This window comes from Dermatophagoides farinae, chromosome 2 (assembly GCF_024713945.1).
Source record: "Dermatophagoides farinae isolate YC_2012a chromosome 2, ASM2471394v1, whole genome shotgun sequence".
Classification (NCBI taxonomy): Eukaryota; Metazoa; Arthropoda; class Arachnida; order Sarcoptiformes; family Pyroglyphidae; genus Dermatophagoides; species Dermatophagoides farinae.
In genome coordinates, this window is record NC_134678.1 from 4,275,674 (window position 1) to 4,286,817 (window position 11,144).

Consider the following 11,144-nt stretch of genomic DNA (forward strand, 5'->3'; position numbering starts at 1 on the left):
TCTTGTTTTAAATACATAAAGATTATATGAATTTTGATAATTTACTCACTTGGAAAATCATTGTAGTCATCCGATTTTTTTGCTGTTTTTGTAATTGGTGTTGACATCGTTTGACGAGTTGATTTTTGTTGTCCAGATTGTTGTGAATCAGGTCGAGTTTTTGTTGGCGTATTTTTTGTTTCACAAGTTTTAAATGTATAGAAATTAAATTCAAGCAGTTTCACTATCATGAGAAATTTAGAGATGAACGGTATAAAAATTATTGCTTAACCATTGTAAATTTTCTCACTTACCTGATTGGTCTGGATTCCTGGACAATTCTTCTGTGACATTCAAGGATGATGATGATGGCTGTTCATTACCGTGAAGAGTAGTTGAAATCGATTCTGAAGGACTCATCATTTGTGGAGTAGCATTATTTGTCGAATTAGTTGAGCTTGATAATGAAGATTCTAAACTAGTCGCATCCATCATTCCTTGTCGTGCGTTAGCAATTAAACGACGTGCACGTTCACGTAGCTGCTCCATACGACGTTCATCATCTGGTTGTGAAGTCTTTTATGATGAATGATGAGAATTAAAATTGAAAATTAAGGTATCAATTTAAATACCTGCGAAAGTTTACGAGCAGATTGTTGTGAACTGGTCGAATGAAATCGAATAGATTCAATCAATTTACGGGCACGATCTCGAAGTTCTTCTTCTCTCATTCGCGTACGCTGTGAGAAAAAAATTACAATTGTCAAAATAGTGTTAAAATAATTAGGCAAACCTTTCGTGTTAACGCTTCTATGGAATGGTTGTATGGATGTTGACAATTTGGTGCCGAAAAGGTTCGCTGCAATAGATGTTTTTGATGTTGATGACTGGATAGATCAATTAATCCGGGTACAACATTGACATGATGGTTATTAGATGATAATGTGATGGGAGCATGATTATTTGGAGATAATTTTTCAGTATGATCATCATCATCATTGATCGATATTGAAAGATAATTATTGAATGATAAAGTTGATTGTGATGCAGGCATCATCGTCGAAAATGGTTTTCGATACTGGAGAGGTTTTCGTATCGGCTGCCCTTGTCTATTTCCATGTTGTTCACTTGTTTCATCATGTTGAGCAACATTACTGCATTCGTTAGTAGAATCGGCTCTTGATGATTGCTCTCTATTTGATGGTGTCCCTGTGCAAATGAAAATTGAATGAACTCGATACTATAACGATTGGTTAGTTGACAACTTACGATTCATAATTTCGATTTCCTCTTCTTCTGAATCAGATTCAAACGGATTCATAAGCTGTTTTCTTGTCATCAATTGTTTACAATCATTTTTCGATAATCCTGTTGGTTTTACATTGGTTGTCGTATGCAGCTGCTGTTGCCAGTACTGCTTTTGATTTAGCTTCATCGTTGAATTATCCAATCCATCAAATCTATTGAAAAGTGTTAAACATTTGGCTTTTACATTATCAATACTCCGATTATTTTGATCATCATCTGTCAATAACGCTTCGTCTTCGGCAATGGTCGAATAAGAATCGGAGATGGTAGTCGCTGAACCGATCATTGATTTTCCCGTAAAATATGATCTTAATTGATATAGATAGGTCATCACAGATAATTTATCTGGTACATTCAAAACGATCATATCGTTTGGATCTATCAATTTTGGTATGCCCAGTTTTGAGGCTGCGTCAAATACTTTTTTACAATTTCCAACAATATCAGATGGTTGTAATGAATCAAAATCAATCAAATCAGGACGAAAATGATGTATGATTGCACCGAATGCCAGGCCATTGCGCCATGATGTGGTCATATTAGTCACCATAACACCACCATAATCTTTCGTTATCATCTGACACCAGCTCAATAAATCTTCGGCCGTTGAAAAGCCTGATTGTTGTTGTTGTTCAAATTTTTCTTGTTTTTGCTGCTGTTGCAACCGTCGCATCATTGAATGGCTGAATGAAGATTCTTGATTGCTGATCGATTGTGCTGAATCGTCAAATTTTTCTTCAATAGATCTAAAGTAAAAATGTAAGAAAAATCAAGGAAATAATTAATTTTCAGTGTAAAAAAATTGGCAGTACAGCAAAACCTTAAAGCATGCTCAAATGATTATAGAACAGGAAAAATAGTCATCATCAATCAATCAATTCAAAATGTGAATTCATAATTCCTTTCTTCATTCAATCGAAAACAGCTAAAAAAGGCTTACCGTTCAAATGAATTCTGATTTAACTTAATATACGAAAAGTGTTCTTCGTCGGCGTCATCGTTGGCCAAAAAATTCGAGTCAGAATGTTGTTCGTCTAAAACCGATGAAAAACATTCTGACTCGACGATTCTGACGTCGTTTTGGTTGTCGTGGTCGTGTACATCACCACCAATTAGATATGACGACGGCAATGCATTTCGTCCTGATTCATCAGTGTGGTGTTGAGGTTCAAAACTAGTCGGTAATGATGCTTTATCCTGAGATCCCTGATCGGAAACAAGTGACGCTATTTGGATGGTATCAGGCTTATCACAAGGCTCACGTTCTAAACGAGAATGAGTCACAAAAGAATTGGCCGCGCTTGATTCAAAATTCTTTTTACATTTTGCGATTGATGAATCCGTTTGATGATTATGACGACGAGTAGGAGGTGGAGTATAAAGCTTTTGCTCATGCGGTAAGGCTTCAATCGTGAAATCCTGGACATGACAAGAGGGTTTTACTAGGAACATAGAAAAAACGACAAGACAAAAAAAATTAATCAAAGAAAACAACACACCAGCGACAAACAAAATTGAAAATTGTAACAATCATATACCATTGTCCTTTTTTTCATTTTGATCCAATTCTGATTCTGATTCTTGTTTGTGGTACTTCATTCCGATTGGACTATCTTTGTCGCCTTTAACATTGCCATATCATATAAAAGAGGGGTACACAAAAACCAGTTAGAAATAAATCAAGTGTAACATACGCGTTTTAAACATGCAACATGATGACCATTTTTCATTCCTATTCTTTGTTCCATTCATTCATCTATCAATGCAGATCGCATCTCATCATTAATTTATTTGTATTGTTTCCTTTATTTGTAGCGATTGATGGTTGCATCAAATTTTTTTACGATAAATAAATGATGCAAAAACATTGATCCACTCTTACATTCTCGGTATTTTTTTTTGTATCTGTGAGTGTAAAGTAACTTTAATGAGATTGTGGCAATATTACATATTACTTTTTTTCCTTTCCTATTTGAATCAATATTACAAGACAATGTTTGCATAATGTCAGGATACAAAGGCTTACTGTCAACGTAAAATAAAAACATTGTCATTTTAATCTAATTTGTCTATAGTTTTATCATGTAAACTCTATTTCCTAAATTCAGAAATGACAGGAATTGCTGCAAGCCATTCCTTTCAGACACATATGTATAGACAAAAATGACAAGTTATGTTGCATCTAATAATATTTTTTTTTTAAAGAAAAAACAAAACAATCGCGTGAGGAATTTTCAAACCGATTTAGAATCGTAAATTTTTTTTTTGTTAATAATTTCATATAAATAAAAACGAATTACAGTTTATTATAGAAATAAATTTTGAATGAATTCAACGAGATGGATGGATGCTGATGATTCTAATGCATAATAATAATGGGGGGTCTGGAAAATAGCGTAATGATAAAACATAGATGGTTCAAATGGTCGTTAAAAGAATACGCATTCGGAATACATAATGATGACTAAAGGATGGTTCTTGAAAATATCTCAGCATTTTATTTGCCACTGACTAAGTCCATTATGAATTTCGTGTAGCTCAAAATATGAAATAAATGTTTCGAGTGAAAAAAATGTAGAAAATAACTTGATACTATACCGTTTTGCACAATTTCTCGTTTATCGGTGGGGAAATTTTGTCGTTGTTCGTGTTGATCACCAACATTTTCAACCAAATTGTCATCAGTATTCAAAAATTGATTATTAAATTGTTCAATCATTTCGGATATTTCGTTCTGCGTTTGATCAGAATATTTAAATAGCTGAGGATTTTGATCATCATCATCTAGGTCAGGAGTCGGATCTGGACCATTCATGCTAATTAGACTAGCTAAACTTTGCATATCATCATCACTATATTGGAATAATATTTGAGAAGAATTTTTCACAGCTCAAATTCTTAATTTCAACTTACGTTGCTTTACCCTCTTTTAAAAATTGAGTTGCCATTGTGAATGAAATGTATGATCTTCGTACTTTTTTCGATGTAATTTGAAGTTTCTTTTTGGAAAATTCATGACGAGAAGGCACAGCAAATTGATCTTCATCAATAAATTCACTAATGTTGATGGGAGCTGATGCAATACGTCGTTGTTTTCCCATTGGTGAGATGTCCTCAATTGAAATTGTCCAATCTTTTGATTCAAAACGGCCATGTGAATCTTTGAACAATGTTACTTCGATATCAATGATTTCAGGCAATGTCCATTGTACAGAACCTAAGTATGGATTACGTATGGTTGGTTCCCAAATCATCGGTTGACTACAGCGGCGTCGACTTCGACGAGTGAACACGACAACCAATTTGTTCGGTTGCCTGTAGCCACATTTACATTAACATTATCATTGAATTTATTACAATTGATAAATTCTATCACTTACCATTTTGAGCATCCTTCAACAATTAATTCATGAAGTTCGAAAAGAATACGATATTTAACAGCACGTTTGTTTACTCGTTGAAGGCGTTTCCAAACGAAACTCATTTTGAAGCAAATTTAGTGGAAATTTTTGTAACTGAAATAAAAGTGAAAAGAACATAAAATGAAGGCCAATAGATGATGTGAATAGAATAGAATGACGATTATTATAACAGGAGAATTTGGTTCGAATTTTTTTTATTGCTTTGTTGGAATTTTGAAGTTATTGCGTCTTGTTCGTTGATATTGAAGTTTGTTGATTGTAATAATAATAATAATAGTTTAATGTGATAGCCATCATCACATTCGAAATGAACCTGTATTGATCATCAATGATAGGATTAAAGTTAATTGCACAAATATTTATGGAATTCTAGCCTAAAATATTTACAATGGCTTTTGAAATATCTCATTGATTCCCTTGCAGTAATTGTATTCGTGTAATGAAAACTTTTTCAATAGAGAAATCGCCTTCAACAAACAAACTTCTTGTTAAATGATTGTTGTATATAAAATTTTCCTCATTATCATCGACATGATTTAAACTTGAAAAATAAATTCAAGAATACCCATGTACAAACAATCCATTTTCGCTGATTCATATAAAGAAAAATAAAATAACGACTGAATAATTCTCCGACCCCCCCCCCAAAAAAAATACAGGCTAAAAAACTACCAAAAACAACCGGCGGGAAGGAGAGTAAAAGAAATCAAAATAAATGAAAAAACAGACCAGACTAGTACATCTGCTAAATATCAACATATAAAAATCTACGATGTATATGGAAAATTGATCGAATTCAAAAGAAATAGTATAGTCGAATATTGAATAAACAAACAAACACATGTGTCTAACAAATTTTATTTCTGTGAATCTAATCATCAACAACAATTCTGTTCTCTGGTCAATGCCAATCGAATAAAATTATTTTGTTGATTGATTGTTCTGATGTCGGGTATGGTGTGTCTGGAAAGAATGATATATGCCTCAATATGATAGACTCATTTATATAAATGTAATAAATTACACTACTTACCCAACAAAGAAATCACAGAATAAATGCAAATTTATCAAACATTAATTTAATGGGAATAGAAAGGTTTGGAATATATAAGAATTTAATACTAATTCCAGTAGTATTTAGGAATCGCAAAAATGCATTAAGAATAATCGATTTGTTCTCTTTTGCCCATATCATTTTAAGATATTTATTTGACGAATAAAAGGATCAACAGAGGATAAGATTTCATTTTTTTCAAGAATGGAATTTATTGGAAATTTAGTTTTCAAAATAAAAACAATCAAAAATACACAAAAAAGCATTGATTTATTAATATGCAATAAACAAAAAAGAACCCATTTCCACATCACAGGTTGGATCAGGTGGAAATAGAATCCAATTTATTTATTTTTTTTCTTTATGTCTTCGTTTGATTTCCGTTCTTCGTTTATATTTTCGTTTATGATTTTGTAAAATTCTTGTTTCGATTAGATTACGCTTCTGTAGACTTTTATAACGATCTTTCAGGAAATTACCTTCGGTTTTCAACGATCTTAATGATCCTGAAATTTCGCTAGGTAAATTCAATTCGATTGGCGTTTCCTCGAAATGATGACGACTTAATCGTTTTGGTTTGTACAAGGATTCAATGTGTTTGGCTTGTCGAAGTTTTGCTCGCTCCACGATTCTCTGTTCTCGTTCATTCAATTCCTTTTCTATTGCTTTGATCCGATAAACACCATTCTCTTTTATACGTGTCAATTTATCTTGTTTTTTTCGTTTCTTTATTTCTTTTTCGCGTAATTCACGACGTTTTTGTTGCTTTGTTTTTCTTTTTATGGTTTTAGCATTCACTATGGCCATGGTCAAATCTTGATCGTCAGCTATTTCTACATGTTTTTCATCATCAACATTTTGATCATCATCAAACAATCCCTGTAACATTTCATTTAGATAGGCTTTTTCATTTTCTTGTGCTTCATTTCTGGTGAGATGGAATTTATCCACTTTATCGGCCCACATTTTTTCTTCATTCAATTTAGCTAATTCTTTTTCAGCTTCTGATATGATTAATGTTTGATAATCTTCTTCACTTGGATTATAAGATTGTCCCGGTAAAGGAATCTCGATTGCAGGCAACAAAGATGGTTTCTGCCGCAAATGTTCAGGTACTTTTTTGGCCATGGTCATTGATTTGTCATCATTCCATAGGTCATAGTTAATATTGAATCGTGATTTTTTGATGTTATTTTCGTACATGCTGAAATCACAGAACATTTAATTTGAATATTAATTTGAAAAAAAAGATAAATAACACAAGTAAATATATTTTTTTTTTTAATCAACTTTTATTTTATTTTTCTTTTGTTGACAGCATGTTAGAAAATTTTTTTGTGTGGAGAGAGAAAGAAAACAAAACAACTTGCCAGCGAAATAAAAAGAGCACGCTTTCTGGACATTTACTTTTCATAAAGTTTGTTACATTATAAAGAATTCGATTCAATATTTTTCTACAATTGCCGTGCCGCCCCTTTTTTGTTGTGGAGTTTATCCATTAAAAATTCAACGATAAATTACAATGTTAAAAGATGTTACTGTTTGCTGTTTAGCACCGATATCTGACCCGAGAAGCTTTGATTTCAAAGCCTTCGGCGAGCAAATCATGTTCGTAAAATATAATTTGTTTGTTAAATACAGAACAAAACGTAATCAAAAGTTTATTGGAATTTGCCAAAGAAAAAATGGATCTTTTTGAAACAATTGAAACTAAAATTGAGTTTGTTACGTTTTTAACGTAATAATTTCGAATCCTTCATTGCTTTCTGTTTGAATCGTTTCTCTTGTTGAGCACGAATAATTGAATCTTTACGATCATTCCAATATCGAATCAATTTTTTATCATCATTATAAACAGTATGTCGTTTATCACTGCTTCGTTTTTGAATCACCACAGCTGGAACTTTCGATGTTGGCAATAATTTCTGATACAATCGATGTTCAGATGTAATTTTTCTCAATTTCGAATTATTGACCGATGATGAAAGGCTCGATTTGCCTTCTCGATTTCTTGAGACTTGATCCAACTTTTCCTGATAAAAAGCATCATCACCTGCTTTTTCGATTACAAATAGGTCATCATTCTTGGCATCACCTATGGAATGGCTAAAAAAAACGTTTGAAAATATATTATATAAAATAAATTTCCAACAATTACCCAATGCGTTCTTCAAATCTTTTATCGTCTAGAAATTCTTCATACTCGCTTATGTCGGTATGCTTTCGCCAAGCTTTTTTTCGGTTTTTGCTCACTTTTTTAAATTTTTTTCCAATGCCAGGCGAATTATCTGAGTTCATATTTTCTTTTAATAATTTATTAACATCATGATTGAAAACAAGAGCACAAAGAAAAGAGTAGTTTTTTTGAGAAGTTATCAACAGCAACATCAATTCACAGAGTGATATTGAGCTTGAACACGTGATTTTAATGAATTTAAGTAGTGCCATCCAGTGTCTCGGTAATGAATCGCGGCAAAAAAATATTTGGACTTTCAAAAAAAACAGAATTTAATCAATTTAATTTGTTTTGAAAAAGAATTTACAAACGAAAATTTTCTATTATTAAGACAAAATTATGACTATAAAACAATTAAGACTTTATTTTCGCATTATTTCTTAAGCTTTTTTTGGCGATTTTTTTTTCATTCGATTACGCAATGATCGATTAGCTTGATTTGATTTAATGTTCCTCTTTTTGGGATCGACAATTTTCGTTGCTACCTGAACACAGGCAATCTTCTGCTCAGTAGGATCGGTAAGCATATAACTTACTTTGAGAGAAATCTATAACGAAATCAATCGATTAATTTCAGATTAAGAATCAATTCATTAGTGATAACTCATTCATTTGTTTACCGGTGGATAATACGGTTTTACTTCAAACCATGCTTTAAATTGATAAAGTTCATTTTTCTTCAACGGACAAGACGGAATAATGTTTCCGGAATTACAGGGATCGATTTGTTGTTGAGGAAAAGGCATTTCACGCCCACGGATCACACCTTTGATCACTTCGAATAATTTGTCTGTATTGGTAGCTGTTTCGACAAAAAAGTTGATCATGGAATCAAAATTAGATATATTTAGAAGCTAGAAAAAAAATTTTAATTATTAGATTTTGGTTTAATACTTTTTCAACCTGCTATATGAACACAGTTATATGATATGAAATTTTCTATAATTCTATAACCATATAATCGAACGATATTTTTATGCTAGCTATAAATACAAACATTTTTTTCGTAAAATGGCCAATTGACAATCGTACTTACGATTACGGATACCATATGGTCATCATAGAATTTTCATGAATGCATAAGAACATTACCAATAATTAAATTAAATATTGCCCAAGTCAAATATTCGTTAATCTAATCTATGCTTTCAGAATACAAATGATAATTATGATAAGGACCTTCTTTCTAATGACATTCGACTAACTAACAACCTGTCTTTTTTTTCACTGGTTCCTGAGAATTTCGTGCACGCATTCAGCCTTGGTCAAAATTAATTATACCAAGTACTGAATATAGAAAAATGAGAAGATACATCGTGGCACTTCTTCACGGTTCACGCGACATGAGTTCATTTCATTCTGTGTGTTTGTATTTCCGTTCACTGCATACCGCGTTTTGATCATAATAATTAATTAGCCGAGAAAAAGATTAGATTATTTGATTGACACGGTGATGATGATGATGATGATGGGATATTTTTGGTTCAATGGACATATATTTGTTCTTAAAAGAAAAAACTTACGAGCCACAAAATCTGCTTCAACAGTCACATTGGTGCCCAATTCGATGACGCATAGCGAATTATTATGGCTGCTGTTGTTGTTATTGATATTTTCCATACATGGAAATATTCGAACATCTTTCACGTTTCCTTCACCTGTAATAAATAATTAGGTGGAAATGAATTTTCTTTTACTACCAATCAAATGGAGAAATCGTGCACATTTTTTTCAAATTTTTTTCGTTTGGAAGCTATCAAATTGATTCTGCCAATCATTGGTAATACCATATCGATAGATAATTGATCAAAAATCAGAAAACATGAAATTCCAATTCACGATATTCTCATAGGATTTCAATTGAAAAAGAAAAGTTTTTCTTACCACAATCGATAAAATTGACAGATTGACTTTTGACCAAATTCTCGGCCATAATCAGACCGATGACGATGACAAATATGTAAATCGAAGACATTTATTGAATAAAAAAAAAATTCAATTGAACTGATGAAAAAATTGATTGAGAAAAAATTGGCAATAATAATAATAAAGATTCAGCTGTTGTTCACAATCAGAAGTGAAAAATTATGATTATTTGCTTTTCGTTGACTTGTTCGTTGCCTGGACATTTTCTTCTTTCCATCAAATCAAAAATATTGTTGTCTTGTGCATGAAAAATTGTTTTCGATGATAAGGACAAAAATACTATTCAATAATAGTAAATGAAATGATGATGTGATGGCACAGTTCCAGACAGGCTAATTCTACGAATGCAATTCGTTGTTATACACTTCTCACAACAGGTATCATTTATTCAATACATACAATGAAAACAAACAAATTATATTTCAATTCAACTTTTTCAACAAAAAAAAAATTTGTTTCGTGGACCAATGATTTTCGATAACAATTTGAATGTTTTTGTTTGTTTGTTTGTTTGTTCATTCATTCATTCGGAAAAAATCGGGAATAAAAAGACAAGTTGTATGTTGCCAAATACTCACTGTGTATGTGAATATATTCGAAATGAAAACCCGATAAAAAGTGAAAGTTTCAGTGAATAGTGGATCTGAAGAGTGAATCTGTGTTCATTCATCTAGAAATTTAGTTTTAGAGAGAGACCTTTTTTACCTGTCAGTTTCCATATACAACCATAGATTTTTTTCCATTCACGATATGATATTTTTGATTTCACTATTCGGAAAAATTAAGTTAAGTTTATTTTTTCCTAAATCCGAAATCATCATAATCATCCATCATTGCAATTTTTAGTATGTGTATTTTATTCATCATAATTAATACATCATGATATTTTCTGATTCGTGTTATATTAGTGTGGATTTTTTCCATTCATTCACATCAATGGATAAAGATAATGATGTGAGTTTTGTTAAAAACAAAAATGATCGGTATTCATAGTTTTTCACATAGAGTAAAGAAAAAATTTATTATTAATGAAACATCGGGCGACAAAAAAAGGCATTCGATGTTATCTAATGTTAAAAAAAACAACTATGAATCCATTCATAAAGGATTTCTATTTATAGCTCGAAACACACACACACAAACACATACATTTACCGATTACCCATAACCACTAACATCCGTCATAAGTTTGAAACAATTTTTGGGAATAGGGAACTTT

General features: G+C 31.7%; 3 protein-coding genes across 7 annotated transcripts in view; all 3 read right to left on the bottom strand.

Annotated features, from left to right (window-relative positions):
• The window catches only part of Ehbp1 (Eps15 homology domain containing protein-binding protein 1), a 32,948-nt gene extending 26,897 nt beyond the window's left edge, over window positions 1–6,051 (bottom strand). Inside the window, exons 1-11 of one of the 4 annotated variants that reach the window (XM_075736072.1) lie at window positions 5,743–6,015; window positions 4,668–5,022; window positions 4,201–4,602; window positions 3,886–4,139; window positions 2,826–2,909; window positions 2,228–2,729; window positions 1,249–2,033; window positions 773–1,188; window positions 612–719; window positions 294–555; window positions 50–223 (exon numbers count right to left, since the gene is read on the bottom strand). In XM_075736072.1, coding sequence (XP_075592187.1) covers window positions 50–223; window positions 294–555; window positions 612–719; window positions 773–1,188; window positions 1,249–2,033; window positions 2,228–2,729; window positions 2,826–2,909; window positions 3,886–4,139; window positions 4,201–4,602; window positions 4,668–4,771 — 3,091 coding nt within the window. In that variant the 5' untranslated portion in view covers window positions 4,772–5,022; window positions 5,743–6,015. Of the gene's footprint in view, window positions 1–49; window positions 224–293; window positions 556–611; window positions 720–772; window positions 1,189–1,248; window positions 2,034–2,227; window positions 2,730–2,825; window positions 2,910–2,981; window positions 3,040–3,885; window positions 4,140–4,200; window positions 4,603–4,667; window positions 5,023–5,096; window positions 5,673–5,742 lie in introns of those variants that run through there. The other 3 variants (XM_075736073.1, XM_047063763.2, XM_075736074.1) reach the window with 3 other exon arrangements.
• Window positions 5,951–8,187, bottom strand: LOC124499797 (ribosome biogenesis protein NOP53). Its single transcript, XM_075736077.1, has 3 exons — window positions 7,922–8,187; window positions 7,513–7,869; window positions 5,951–6,946 (listed from the first exon to the last, which is right to left on the bottom strand). The coding sequence occupies exons 1-3, from the start codon at window positions 8,149–8,151 to the stop codon at window positions 6,112–6,114; spliced, it is 1,422 nt and encodes a 473-aa protein (XP_075592192.1). The 5' UTR covers window positions 8,152–8,187; the 3' UTR covers window positions 5,951–6,111.
• Window positions 8,188–8,263: 76 nt separating this feature from the next.
• On the bottom strand, window positions 8,264–10,545 carry LOC124499796 (NPC intracellular cholesterol transporter 2 homolog a). Of its 2 annotated transcripts, XM_075736079.1 has the most exons (5): window positions 10,325–10,545; window positions 9,884–10,263; window positions 9,523–9,657; window positions 8,620–8,801; window positions 8,264–8,547 (listed from the first exon to the last, which is right to left on the bottom strand). In XM_075736079.1, the coding sequence occupies exons 2-5, from the start codon at window positions 9,972–9,974 to the stop codon at window positions 8,380–8,382; spliced, it is 576 nt and encodes a 191-aa protein (XP_075592194.1). In that variant the 5' UTR covers window positions 9,975–10,263; window positions 10,325–10,545; the 3' UTR covers window positions 8,264–8,379. The 2 variants fall into 2 exon arrangements, with proteins under 2 accessions (XP_075592194.1, XP_046919723.2); XM_047063767.2 differs by having other exon boundaries at window positions 9,884–10,507.
• Window positions 10,546–11,144: the final 599 nt, after the last annotated feature.

Coding starts and splice junctions, on each gene's coding strand:
- LOC124499797 (XM_075736077.1), bottom strand. CDS start 8,151: ATGTTGCTGTTGATAACTTCTCAAAAAAACTACTCTTTTCTTTGTGCT. Junction 7,870..7,921: donor AGATTTGAAGAACGCATTGG/GTAATTGTTGGA, acceptor CGTTTTTTTTAG/CCATTCCATAGGTGATGCCA. Junction 6,947..7,512: donor CAGAAAGCAATGAAGGATTC/GAAATTATTACG, acceptor AAATAACATCAA/AAAATCACGATTCAATATTA.
- LOC124499796 (XM_075736079.1), bottom strand. CDS start 9,974: ATGTCTTCGATTTACATATTTGTCATCGTCATCGGTCTGATTATGGCC. Junction 9,658..9,883: donor TGTCAATTTTATCGATTGTG/GTAAGAAAAACT, acceptor TATTTATTACAG/GTGAAGGAAACGTGAAAGAT. Junction 8,548..8,619: donor TAAAACCGTATTATCCACCG/GTAAACAAATGA, acceptor ATTTCGTTATAG/ATTTCTCTCAAAGTAAGTTA.